At 38.6% G+C, this 13,176-nt stretch overlaps 2 protein-coding genes across 3 annotated transcripts; both read right to left on the reverse strand.

The window, feature by feature from the left end:
- Window positions 1-1,707: 1,707 nt before the first annotated feature.
- Window positions 1,708-8,816, reverse strand: LOC149042384 (putative skeletal organic matrix protein 5). Of its 2 annotated transcripts, XM_089213003.1 has the most exons (9): window positions 8,343-8,816; window positions 6,941-7,218; window positions 6,626-6,740; window positions 6,233-6,355; window positions 5,969-6,091; window positions 5,476-5,601; window positions 4,935-4,968; window positions 2,409-2,535; window positions 1,708-2,335 (listed from the first exon to the last, which is right to left on the reverse strand). In XM_089213003.1, exons 1-9 carry the CDS (start codon window positions 8,413-8,415, stop codon window positions 1,817-1,819), a joined length of 1,518 nt encoding a protein of 505 aa, XP_089069129.1. In that variant the 5' UTR covers window positions 8,416-8,816; the 3' UTR covers window positions 1,708-1,816. The 2 variants fall into 2 exon arrangements, with proteins under 2 accessions (XP_089069129.1, XP_089069128.1); XM_089213002.1 differs by lacking the exons at window positions 4,935-4,968; window positions 5,476-5,601; window positions 5,969-6,091; ... (2 more) ...; window positions 6,941-7,218; window positions 8,343-8,816 and adding an exon at window positions 2,988-3,748.
- Window positions 8,817-9,686: 870 nt separating this feature from the next.
- Window positions 9,687-11,663, reverse strand: LOC149042385 (52 kDa repressor of the inhibitor of the protein kinase-like). Its single transcript, XM_089212989.1, has 2 exons — window positions 11,477-11,663; window positions 9,687-11,260 (listed from the first exon to the last, which is right to left on the reverse strand). Exons 1-2 carry the CDS (start codon window positions 11,604-11,606, stop codon window positions 10,605-10,607), a joined length of 786 nt encoding a protein of 261 aa, XP_089069115.1. The 5' UTR covers window positions 11,607-11,663; the 3' UTR covers window positions 9,687-10,604.
- Between the last annotated feature and the right edge of the window lie 1,513 nt (window positions 11,664-13,176).

A 13,176-nucleotide genomic window follows, 5' to 3' on the forward strand; every position in this document is an offset into this window, starting at 1 on the left:
TTTAGTTGGTGATTATTTCTTTTATTCTCATGACCTTGATGTGTGATACATGGGTGATATCGTGAGGAGAAATTAGATGCTAATCACTCTAAGGGGTTAAAGGGTTAAGCTTCAAGCATTTGCCCTTCAACAAAGTTGTCTCAAGTTCTGAGATTTTCAACTTTTCATTCTAACATGGAAAACAAATCCATCTTTCCTGAAGATAAAATTTCTTAACCAAAATACCAAAAGAAAAAGCAAACTGGTTCTCTGAATTAATTAGCACTTTGCACCCAAACATATATACTCATGTTCTCCAAACTTTTCTGTTTACGTTTCCTATGGAGATGTCGGGTAAATTTAATAATTAAGATTTTCCTGAGTTGTTTATTACAATGTTTAATTCAGGGGTGATAATGTTTTTTGTATGATCTCCTTTCCGCGTATCTGAGAGTTTCGCTCCATTCTAAGTTCGCCACGCTACTAACTTTCCGAGTTCAGACAGATCTTGGAATTTTCTGCAAACAGCATATAATAATGTTCATCCAGATAAAGATCAGAATAATGTAGCGGTCTAGTATCACTATCCTGTTCTAAGCGTTCTGCCAGTAAAACGAAGTGCTATACTAAACCTCGGTACGGTAGCAGTAGCTACCAAAAGACTGAAGAAAGGCAAAAAATGGTTGTACGGGATCAAATAAGTTCTGATAGATAAAGTTACCATCCTTTTGAACAAGGTCACGAAATTGCCAAATTTGGTGGCCTGTCGAGGATAAGGATACCAATGACTAACTTCATCAAGCTAGTTCTATGATGAATATTGCAATTTTGGATTCCCTTTTTTTTTTGTATCAGCAGACATCTGCGTCTGCGAAAAGAGACAACTGAAAAGGTGTGAGGAGACACCATCCCATGAACAGTTTAGCCGAAGAGTGGTGTTAGTGTAACCTCTGTTTCCATAGAATCTTAAAATCTAAAAATCGCGAGCTAAAAGTGTAACTAAAGACATAAAAAGATAGTTTGGTGGGGCACTCATCTTCATCGTGTTTTAAAATGATCATTAATTCCTGATTTTATCTCTTCCTATCTGAACTTTAAACCAAATAGGACCGATTTACGCAGCTCGAGTGGAAAAGCCGGTGACATCACGAGATGAGATCGTACCGATCCTTTTAGGTCAACTTTTCGAATTTAACGAAGAATATCTGTCATGACCTCGGGAAACATTCCGGAAAGAAATCCGTTCGAATGGTGAGCTAATAATCATCTTGTTAATATTAGTATCGTATTTTAACTTAGAGAATGACGTCTGGAACAAATGGTACACAAAAATTCCGTCATTTCTGGTGAAAGCCAGAAAGGCAAGCAATACTTCGGGAGGGTATTACTTTTGCATTCTGTTAGTTCTCATATCTGAGCTAATTATTTACAACAAAAATTGTTAACGCCCGTGGGTTCCTAGTTACTTTGTAGAACTGGCGTCCTTTTTCATATTTTTCACTCGAGCTAAAAGATGCACGAGGCGAGCGTAAAGAACAATACGCGTGGGAAAGAAAAAAACAAAAAGAACATAAAAGAAGTCACATTTTCTTCTTTTCTGTGTTACACTTCCTTGATTCGCTCACACTTAATTGAATTGAATTAATCCTGAATTGGCTTTGGCATATGAAATGCTTTGAATTTCATTGAAAAAATTATATTAGAGACAAAGCTAACCAGAGAAGAATATAAGGTTACACTCGTTGCTTTATTAGCCTTTAAGGTTTTAGGACACTACATTTTCTTCTTCATGATGGCCTCTCGGCTTAAAATTTGGGAAGTTGGGCTGGGTTTCCTGTCACTGTACTAGGATGTAACCCATGGCTTTGATGTGCTTCTTTCCATTATCTGGCGAGTGCGTTGCCTGATTTCCACACGTGTTGGAATCATCATATCGACCTCCTGTGCCAAAACCAGTTCGTGAGTTACAGGAGGAACAGTCATTCTGCTGGTTAGCGGTGATGCCGATTCTTGCTTTGGAATAACGAGGGTTGTCTCCCACTGCGTTGAATCCTTCCTTATTGCAGTTGAGCTGCAAGGAAGCCCGTGGACCAACCAGCGACTTCCACGTGTTACGACCCAGTGAGGTGGCACGGTATTTCCCATCAGCGATCAGTGAGAACAGTGAGTTGGCGTGCCTGTGGATGACAATGAACCTGAGCTGATGATCAATCTTCGTACCGAGGCAGATCTTGGAGAAGGATGTGTTCCAGTAGGTTGGTAACTTAGTCTCTTGGGAATCAAAGCCAGTCTTGCCTCCAGCAAAGTTATAGGCATTTCTGTTGCTCCAGAATTGGGAATCGTAATGGAAAGTTCTCTGAAAGACAAGAATTGCATTTTTGATTTGCCTATGTTCATTTCAATAATATCAAAGGAGACAGGGAGTTAACCTGCGTGCCGGCAATCTTCATGGCCAGCGTCCATCCTCCATCCCCACATCCAAAGTTTCCCATGTGACAGAAAACAGGAATCGTTTGTGAACCAAACATCAGCGGGTATACTTGGCTTCGTTGCGACCTTAAAAAAAAGGGATTAAAAACAATTGAATCAACCTATGGGTAGCCATTTGTGCCAAAATATCCATCACTAATAACAAACTCAATTGCTAATGCTAAAATATCAATCTCTAGTGATAAACTCAATTATTCGTGCTAAAATATCAATCGCTAGTGATGAAACTCAATCGTTAGTGCTAGAATCGACTTGTCATCGATTTTAACTTGAACCAGTCTCCCGCTTGTTAAGCAAAGATGAATCAATCAAATCTTGCTTACTTTCTTGAAATCTGATAAGGGATAGAGAGACCGGCACGTATTAGATTCCAATGCTCCATCAGTATTTGTTTTAAGTTTTTAACTGCCAGGTGGTACGTTGTGACAAACGACAATTTAGTGAAGGAGGGGGGGACAGGGGGGTCAGAGTCTCCCGCTTCCCGTACCATGTTCTCCCCTTTATCTTCCGACTCTCACCCTTCATTGTGTTGCTCCCATCTTCAAGTTAATCAAGAGGATCAAAAACCCGGGTTTATTTTTCAAACTGTGCCAAAACTTAACATTCTTGTTCATTTTCTGGCCTTTGGTGGATATGAAATGGAAATTTCAAAACTTTAATATATGAGTGTTTTTGACTAAATAATACCCAGTAATAAACAACAAACTATCGCTTTCTTTATTTCTGCTCCCGCTTCCCGCCCCCTGTTCTCCCGCTTCCTTCCCTCTCCCGCCCCCTGTCCCCCTCCGCAATAAATGTTGGTGACCTTTTAGCTTTTGTGTATGTGCAAGAAACGATTGTCTAGAGGCAAAGCTGACCCCTGAGAGAGAGTATTCTATAATGTTTTCTGGGTACCCTCTTGCTTTGAGGCGTTGTTTAAATTTCCAAAGGTCCTCCTCAAATGTTTCTTTCGAAGATTTAGTTCCAGGCCATGTTATTGTTTCGCCTTTCTTGATACCATATTTTACGTCTGGTCGGTGGCACGAGGCAAAGTGCGCAAATTAAAAAAGGTCTCGGTCAGCGAGAGAGAGAGAAAACAAAACGTCATCTACACAACATTTCCATTCTCTATGCTTAGTTTCGCTTTGTTGGATTAATTCCGTTTCAATTAACGCCATGAAAATATTAGCAAATGACACTGCCATCTTCGTACCTATAACACTGCCATTTTCGTACCTATAGCAATGCCATGTGTTTCGAGGAAGTTCTCCTCATTGAATTAAACCGAATTTTCTCTAAGTATTAAGCCAAACATTTCCTTGAGGTAGTGCGTTGGGATCGGTGCATTATGGTTGTAGAACTTTTCGTATGCTTCACATACTATGTCCGTTCCTTCTTCTTGAGGTATATTTGTTTACAAGCCAGAAAAGTCCATTGATACTAGAATTGTTAAATCTTTCCGTTTGGATTGTTCCTTATACCAATGTCACGCGACCAGTTTTCCATATTTGGAGTTGACCATGTGGTTGAAGTTTTTGGTAGATCTTGTCTCACTAATATTGTCTTGTTTTCTGGACCTTGGACAAATACATCAAAGCTGACGACGTGGATGGGATCTTTTTTCGGCCAAGCACAAGCGGTAAACACGAATCACGTCAGAAGTTGACGAAGGCACGACAGGAAATGCCGAACGAAGCGTCGAACGCCAACACGAGTCAAGCCATCGGAAAAGTGACAAAGCAGGTTGTGGGAACGGACTGGGAGTTATACACCGAACAGTTGGGTTTTTATTTTCCCGTAAATGGAATCGCGGAGGCTAAAACGAAGAAGGCCGTACTTTTAACAAATCTTTCAGCAGAAAATTAGAAGCTTGCGAAGAATTTAGTGGCCCCAATGCAGCTAAAGGATGACGCCATTACGTATACTGTCATAGAGGAGCGGATGCAGAAGCAACTCAAACCTGAAAGGTCAGCGACTCTTGACGACCGTAGACGTTTTTCAGGGAAACAGCCGCAGATTTTGTTAATCCCCTTTGTCGTTTATCTCCACTGTCCTGTATCAACAGTGAATTTCTTTGCAGATAAATTGCTACCTTATTGCGATTAGTCTTCATGATCGGCGTCCGTCCTTCATTTCCGCATCCAAAGTCTCCCGTGTGAGAGAAAACAGACATTGGCTTTGAATCTAAGTGCAGGGTAACCTCGCCACTCTTTTTCGATCTACTAAATAAAGAATCTTCCTAAATAGAGAGATTCAGTTGAAACTTGATGAGGGCCATGGCTTCCATATATTTAGTAAATGACACAAAGTACTTTTCGATGAGGCGAAAGTTTTCAAGATTGAAGCTAGCGTGCAAGTTTATTATCAAGGTTGCTATGCTAAGCGCAGTATCAGTTTCAGAATTATCATTATTAGTACTACTGTTATTTTCATATTCTCTCATTAAATTCCGCGCTAGCTTTGTTCTTAGTGAATAATTGACTTACACATTCCGGTCGAAAATTTCCTTACACGTCGAAGCTGAAAAAAAGGAAAGGCATATCAACAGCAATAAACCCTTTAAAAAAAAGATGGGATGGAGGTTTAAAATGGTCTCAAAGGGAAAATTTACATGCGGAATAGGAAATACATAACGTTCTTTGTCACTCGTGTTTTCGTAACTTGCATTGTTGGCGGTGTCGAATGCGCGAGATAAGAATAAAAGCAGCGGAGCCGCGAATTTAAGCAGCATCCCAAACCTCTCGCGGCCTCGCCGTTTTTACCCAAGCCGCTCGACGCTTCAAATGCACATCTTAAGACTATTATCTACAGAGGCAAGCGTTTTCACGTCCATCAAGAATTTAACTTGTTTTTAATTTGAATTCTCAGAAGTTTCTAACAAGGCTATCATCAAAGTTTCTATCAATTTCCTATATATCTATATCTCGATATACATAATTATTATAGACGAACGTCTCATCACAGCAATCTTAACAGACTGAAAGAGTACAAAAACTGGCTTAAAAAATACAGCAGGAGAAATGTTACCCGAACGGCAGATATTTCCATCTCCATAGTATCCTTTTTTGCATGTACAGTTGAACGATCCCTTAGTATTGTTGCACACAGCATTAGCACTGCAGTTGGTTTTTCCTGTAGCACACTCGTCGATATCTAAAAAGACTCTCCTTTAATTAGAACATCATCACTGCTATTTATTTTAAAACTGATGCAGTTTTAAAAATAAAGTGTAGACAGCAACTGGAGACTCCAGTTGGATCCGATGTCTTAAGAGTCTTGCAATTTTTCTACAGTTCTCTTGGCCATGCAAGAGTAACATCATCCCATTTTGGTATGGATTATTGAGCAACAGAAGTTGTCCGTCTTTCAAATTCACTATTTTTATAAAGTACATTACTTCTAAAAATACAAAATTGTCCGCCGCTTTGCTTGGTGATATCAATAAGAAACAACATATATTTACGTTTCTCAGTATCTAATTGATTAACATTAGACTCAGAAACTACAGGCTCTGTTTTACCTTTGCAAGTCCGTCCATCCCCAGTAGATCCAGTTTTGCATTTGCAGCGATATGATCCTTTGTTATTGATACACACAGCATCAGCACTGCAATTGGATGTTCCGTCAGCACACTCGTTTACATCTGTAAAATTTGTGGCAACCAATTCAATAGGGAAATCTCCTAAACACATGACCAATTTTATCATTTTAAGGGTTGAAATTTGTGTTTTCAGTTTCCATTCCCTTGTTCGTTAAATAAAATTAGGGCTTTGGTCACGTTTACCTTGGCAAGTCCGTCCATCTCCAGAATATCCAGGTTTACATGAACAGTTATAGGAACCTTTGGTATTGTTGCAAACAGCATTTTCACTGCAGTCTTGTGTTCCTAAAGCACACTCATCGATATCTGAAAATGATCTTCCTTAATTAGAACGTCATCATTGCAGATGTGAAAATAAGATGTGAAGAACAAATTGAGACCTACGTGAGATCCGACATGATAGTCCTGCAATTTTGAAGCAGCTCTCTAGGCAAGGGTTAGTTAACAGCTGCATGGTTATTGTGTGAGTTTATAAAAAAAAAACGGGCCTTTTAACTTTTACAGGTGCCTTTAGAAGTTGTGTATAAAACTGTAGTGAACACGAGCTTACGGTCGGTTTGAGATGACAGGAGTTACCTTTCTTACACCTTGGACCTTTGAATCCAGTGGTACACAAACAGCGATATCCTTTGTCAGTAAAACCGCTCTGACAAGTAGAATTGTTATCGCAAGGGTTATCAACACAAGCGCTCTGAAGAGAAAATAATATCATACATTGAAATATGAATAAAAAGGAAAACAAGCAGCATTTAAACCAACAATAATGATAATGCTAAAGATAGAAATATTGACAGTGATATTAGAATTCAAGCAACAATTACAACGATTATGACCGGAAGCTAGTTTTTTCTTTCACTTGAAATGAGTATTTGCTAATGATGCAACACCTACCTCAGCTGCATGATAAAAATAATCGTCTTTCTTCTCCAGGTCGTGTTCGTGTCTTTCGTGAGTAACATTATTCAGTTCACATTTGTAGCCTCCATGACCACTCACTTGTTTATGAACATTAATGCTGACACAGTCAGGTTCCATATAACACATGTTGTCACAAAAATTCATTGTCAGAACTTCAACGATGCGAATGACGTGGTTTATGAGACGTTTACCGTCAAATGCTTTTTCAGGGGTAAACTCCAACACGCGGCATTGGTCTGCGTCACAAAAGCCTTTAAGATTTATAAAAAAACACGAAAGAAGGAAAACACAAGAAAAAGAGATGGCCATCATGGACGTCAAAATGATGATAACAATTGAGGATTTACTGATAGTTTCTCCGTTGGAATGTATTCATTTAAATTCATCCATCTATTTGCTTCCCTTTTTTATCATCTATTTTAGTTTCTAGATAAATACCTTTCTAGATAAATTACAAACAATTATCCGTACTGACATCCGCAGGAAACTTGCAGATGGCAATTAATTTCCACAAAAAATGCACATATTTAAGTAAGAAGATTTTCCATTCGAAAATTCCCCAAAAATAAAAAAAAAATTAATTTTCTCAGTAGAGACAAAGTTCGCAGGTTTGAATTTGTAAAGTGGACTGAATCGTTGAAGAAATCCATGAATGAGCCGGATCAAACGTTTGCAAAGAGCTTGTCATTGCAGAAGATCTTTATTGCAAAACGTCTTCTACCTCCGAATAAATTATTCCTTAAAAGCTACATATCTAGCAGGAATCGCAAATTTCTCGATATACTCCCTGACGTTGAGAGTTATTTACTGGTCAGGAGAAAGATTAGATCACAACTGGGGCAAAAATCCAACTTTATCAGCGCAATAAACACAAAGGCACCTCCAGCCGACACAAATAAGAAGACTGAGCGGCAAAACAAAAGACTAAGAAGACAATAAAATTTACGAGTGAGAACTTTTTACATGTTCGAATACAAAATACAAAAAAAATTAATAAATTGATAAAGAAGTGATATAGAGGTAGGAAACATTACAATATATCAACTTGGATGATGAGTTCGATAAAAAAAAGAATTAATTAAGAAAAAAACCACGACAAAACAAAAAGGAGAAATGAAAACCATTCGCAATTAAATTCACATAAAGGTACTCAAACGAACTATCTGCGAAAGTATCTTTTCATCACCAGTAAATTATTTGGTTAAGAAGTTTAAGAAAGTGTTAAGCTATCTTTAAACATTTTTACTATTGTGGAGATAAATAACAAAACTTCCTTTAAACATATAACATGCAGGTGTTAAACGGTTACTATGATTATGAAGGACTAATGTCCCTTCTCTATTCCCGATCATAAATGAGTAATGGTGAGGCTAACCTTGTGATGAGACATAAGCAAGTATCATGAAGAACAAAAGTAACAGAAAAAAGATAAAAATCAACTTCTTCATCACGCGGATCGCCAGGTTTCCGCGACTGACTTCTGGAATTATACGCAAATTGATGCGGCATGAAAATATTGTCCATACTGTTCTCTATACATTTCCTAAAGTGCTGACAAGGAGAATATGTTTAACAATCAAGAGCTTCTTTAGTTGGTGATTATTTCCTTTATTCTCATAACCCTAAGGTGTGATACAGGGGTGATATCGTGAGGAGAAATTAGATGCTAATCACTCAAAGGGGTTAAAGGGTTAAGATTCAAGCATTTGCCCTTCAACAAAGTTGTCTCAAGTTCTGAGATTTTCAACTTTTCATTCTAACATGGAAAACAAATCCATCTTTCCTGAAGATAAAATTTCTTAATTAAAATACCAAAAGAAAAAGGATAAACTGGTTCTCTGAATTAATTAACACTTTGCACGGGTAGTGTTTGATTGACAGTTACTGTTATTGTAATACGAATCTGTAGTCAGCAACCTGTGTTTATTAAGATTGAGCCCTCTGTGATCCAAAGGCTGTATCAAGCCAACACTTCTAAAGGTTTTATTCTACATTCGATTGCAGTCGTAACCGAAAGTGCAGAGCGATACGATCAGTTGAAAATCAAAACAAAGGAACGGAAGAAAACTATCGTTATTTCTCACAACTCCGTCGCTTAGGTTCCAGTGAAATCCAATCGAATTGTTGGGGTCGTAACCGGGAGACTGTTAGGAAGGGCCTGAGAACTGGCATTGAAGTTTACCCCAGAAAGGAAGGAAAAGAAAGAGTAATAGTTTTTAATCATGCTTTCATAATATATCGATTGATGAATTGAACATTTTCCAGATGAGTTCGTTCATTTAACTGCTACAGTTCCCAAAAGACTGAGGAAAGGCAAAAAATGGTTGTACGGGAATCGTAATGGAAGGTTCTCTAAAAAACAAGAATTACATTTTTGATTTGCTCTTGTGAATTTCAGTAATAACGAGAGGTTCTTAAAGGAAGGAGGGAGTTAACCTTCGCGCCATTGATCTTCATGGCTAGTGTCCATCCTCCATCCCCACATCCAAAGTTTCCCATGTGACAGTAAACAGGGATCTTTTGTGAACCAAACATCAGCGGGTACAGGGGTGGATCCAGGATTTTGAGTGAGTAGTTTCCACCCGAGGACCCACTCCTGCTAGGGGGGTTCGGGGGCATGCCCCCCCCCGAGAAAATTTGAAATTTGGAGCTCTCTAAAGGCCATTTCATGCATTTTTAGAAAATTTAATTGCCCCCAAAAGACTAAAAAAGCATGTAATCAAAAAGGCAAAAAACATTTATTTTTCTTGAAAGTACTACAGGAAACACTCTGATCTACAAATATTCCACCTTTAGCTACTGTGCAAACCAGTGTATATAGTGTTTTCAGGAAGGCCAAGTCATCACCAAGACTTTTCACACTGGAAAACATCACCTCCCAGTCAGGAAAATCAAGATGTGGAGAAAAAAAAACGAACCAAGTGTTAGTGTTTTTGATAACAAAAGAAAAACAAGCACAATTGATGATATAGTTTAAAGATTGATAATAAAAATCTACTTGCCTTTTTCATCCTTGGGACCACAGGCTTACCATCCATAAAGCCCTTCTCTCTCTCAAATTTCTTCTGTGTTGTGCTCCTATAATGAATGAAATGAATGAAAGCCAGGCTCAATAAATCCAAATGTTTAGCAACACTAAAAACAACATTTCCTGAGCTGGCTTTTATTCATTTCATTTATAGGAGCACAACACAGAAAAGAATTTGAGAGAGAGAGAAGGGCTTTATGGATGGTTAGCCTGTGTTGGGAGCTGGAATTCAAAAAATAAAACAATTATTAGAAAAATATAAATTATAAGAATCATAAAATGATATACAAATTGAAGTAAAATGATAATTTGAAATAATACTAGCCTTTCTTCATCCTCGGGAATTGCTGTGAAGCTGGTTGAGTTCAGTGAAAATGTTTGTTAACCATTTAAGTTTAACATGAAAACCCAATGTCAATGTCAATGGAAAATTATCACAAGTAAAACAAATAGAAAATAACCTTGAAATGAGTTGAAAAAAGTTATACAGGCACCAGTTTGAGCTTCTGTACTGTTCTCCATCAGTTTAAGGATTATGAGACTTAAAGGCCATAACCCAGACAGAACATAACTCACAAGTACTCTAGAAACAGCTGAAGCAAAAAATTATTACAAAATGTTGGCCATTCTCATTCTCCTAGGATGTAACTCAGCAAATAAATCTATTATACGTTCAAGGTCAAAATCCATGTCTCTGTGGGCATGCATCAGTGCCAATCCATTCAGTCTGTCCTGGGTCATTGTATTTCTCAAATAGTTCTTAAGATTCCGAAGGGATGATATGGATCTCTCACAAGATGCAGATGAAATTGGAATTGTGATCAGGACTTTCAGCATGGAATAGATGTTGACATATGCATCTTTGTCAATATCCTTCAGTGTAGCCTCCAAACTGTCAGGAATAATATCTCCTCTGTTATCCCTCCCCTTCCACAATCTCTCCCATAACAAAAGCTCTGCCTGTAATCCTGCATAATTTGGTATGTCCTGTCTGTAATGGTTACAAAATTCCAAAACATTGGCCTTCCAGGCATGGTCAGTAGCTAGTAAAACAGAGGGAATAATCGAAATACCTTTATAGCAAACAAATACATCATCCTGGAATCTGGTGTTGAGCTGCTGGAGTACATGGTCAAGAAAAACTCTAGTGAGATTGATCTTGAAATATCCCTCAGGAGTTGCAGCAGGAGCATTATTTCTATGCATTTGTCTCTGGGCTATCCTTGGCATTTCTGGCTGGACTGCTACTTGTCTTGCAATGGTCACTGCTTCCTGGTAGAGATTATGATGTCTGTTATCAATGTCAGTGCTCATGTCTTTAGCGTTTCGCCCACACTGAACTCCAAAACAAACACAAGCTAAACAAAATGCTCCATCGAAATATTTGGAGTAAGCTAGCCATGGAAATCTTTTCAGCCAGCCCGAGACAAACTTAAGAGATTTTCCATTTTCCATTGACACGGGGAAATCAAAAAGCTCACCTGGTTTCCACACGTTTTCGACGAACTCCAGCTTCTGATGCGGCGAGTAGTTGTGGATCTCGTCGAAAACTAGGCCAATGTCGAAGGGAGAACAATCCTCCCTCCGACAAACAGGATCTCCGCGAGTCATAACACTAGTATTTTTTAAACGCTTAACAGTAAATTCCGTCGTTAACCCCTGAGCAAGTTCAAAAGTACTTGTATTGTGGGAGCAACGAAAGAGAGCCGCTGGGGGAGGAACTGCCCTTTTTATACTTTGTCAGTAGTTTCCAAGGTAGTTTCCAAACACAACTAGCCAATCAGAAGAGTGTTTTGAGTGAGTTCCGATGACGAAATCTTTGCTAGCCAATCGTGAGGGGTTTTGACTGTGTTCCGCCTGTTATTGTCACCAAATAACAAGGACTTACACCCACCGGTTGCGTAAAGATTGGCTCGAAAGGCCAGCGCGTGATCCGGAGCGCTCCCGAACGCCTCATGACCGCAATTATAACGAAATTAGTCATTCTAAACGTATTTTCTTTAATAAATAACTGTAAAACAGGAAGATGGTTTATTTCTGGAAGACGTTTAGTGATTTCCACAAAAGTATCAGTAGTTTCCAAAGGGAAATTAGAGTGTTTTCCAAAAGTACTTTTATCAACATTTAACTAGGTCGGAAAAAATTTGAGTGAGTTCCGGAAATCAGGTAAACTACCCTGGATCCACCCCTGGGGTATACTTGGCTTCGTCTCGATCTTATGTAAAAAGAAGAAGTAAAAGAAATTGAGTTAGCCTGTACGCGGTCCTTATATCTACCAAAATGGCACGTGTATACGCATCAAGCAAGTGATTTGGAATCTCACAATTAAAACAGATTGCTCTGTACTTACCTTCCTATGTGGTACTGTTCCTTGCAAGAGGAGAAGGGACCGGCTATGAGAAAAATAAGACCGCCATTTTAAGATCTGAGCGTGTTGAGAACACTTCAATCATGAAAACATTAAACGCCGTATCCCAAAATATCATCAAAAAGGAACTTAAGGCTTTGAAGGCAAAGCGTCCTTTACCGTTGTAATAAGATTGTTCACTTTCGTTTCAAGCGTCCTGATGGCTTTGGTGATCTCACCGCAGTGATTAGCGGTACATGACTGTTGTCTGGCGTCGCTTAAAACAGCGAACGGCGCAAGGACACTTGCGATGAAATAAACTGCAAACAGCAAGCGCATCTTAAGAATTAATTGACTTTGGAAAATATTTTCTGTGTTGCTCAGCCTCTGAATTACTGATTATGATGATTTTGCCACGTTATTGTAAGTTATCATCGTCAAACACAACTCGTATTTTCTTGCTCGCACTGAGCGACATCCAATAGACAAGTTCCAAGTTTAAGATTATTTTTAATTTTATTCACTGTGCAGTGTCCTGTGAAGAAATTATCATGGACTTTGAAGATCTGCTCACAATATAGCTGTCTTTCTGATGAAAAATAGTTGGACGGCCGACTTGTGAGCAGTGATACTGCGATTTAATAAATTCAAATCACTTTTATGTTTATCTTTTCGAACTATTTTTGCATGCATGCATGCCCACATATTCAACTAAGACCCTGATTGTTTTGTCTTTGGTCTATATATTTTGATAGAAACGAGTAAAACGGTGAAGAAGGCGATGGGCTTATCGAGAGCAGTGCTTTTGGCAACCGGAACGTTACATCCACTAGT

This window comes from Pocillopora damicornis, chromosome 7 (assembly GCF_964200805.1).
Source record: "Pocillopora damicornis chromosome 7, jaPocDami1.2, whole genome shotgun sequence".
NCBI classification, from domain to species: domain Eukaryota; kingdom Metazoa; phylum Cnidaria; class Anthozoa; order Scleractinia; family Pocilloporidae; genus Pocillopora; species Pocillopora damicornis.

Excerpts from the sequence above, each read along its gene's own strand:
- LOC149042384 (XM_089213003.1), bottom strand. The coding sequence starts at position 8,415 with ATGAAGAAGTTGATTTTTATCTTTTTTCTGTTACTTTTGTTCTTCATG. Across the intron at positions 6,356-6,625 it reads AGGTCCAAGGTGTAAGAAAG|ATATCGATGAGTGTGCTTTA; the intron begins GTAACTCCTGTC and ends GATCATTTTCAG. Across the intron at positions 2,536-4,934 it reads GAAATTTTCGACCGGAATGT|GTCGCAACGAAGCCAAGTAT; the intron begins GTAAGTCAATTA and ends CTTTTTTTTAAG.
- LOC149042385 (XM_089212989.1), bottom strand. The coding sequence starts at position 11,606 with ATGACTCGCGGAGATCCTGTTTGTCGGAGGGAGGATTGTTCTCCCTTC. Across the intron at positions 11,261-11,476 it reads CGAAAACGTGTGGAAACCAG|TGACCATTGCAAGACAAGTA; the intron begins GTGAGCTTTTTG and ends ACCAGGAAGCAG.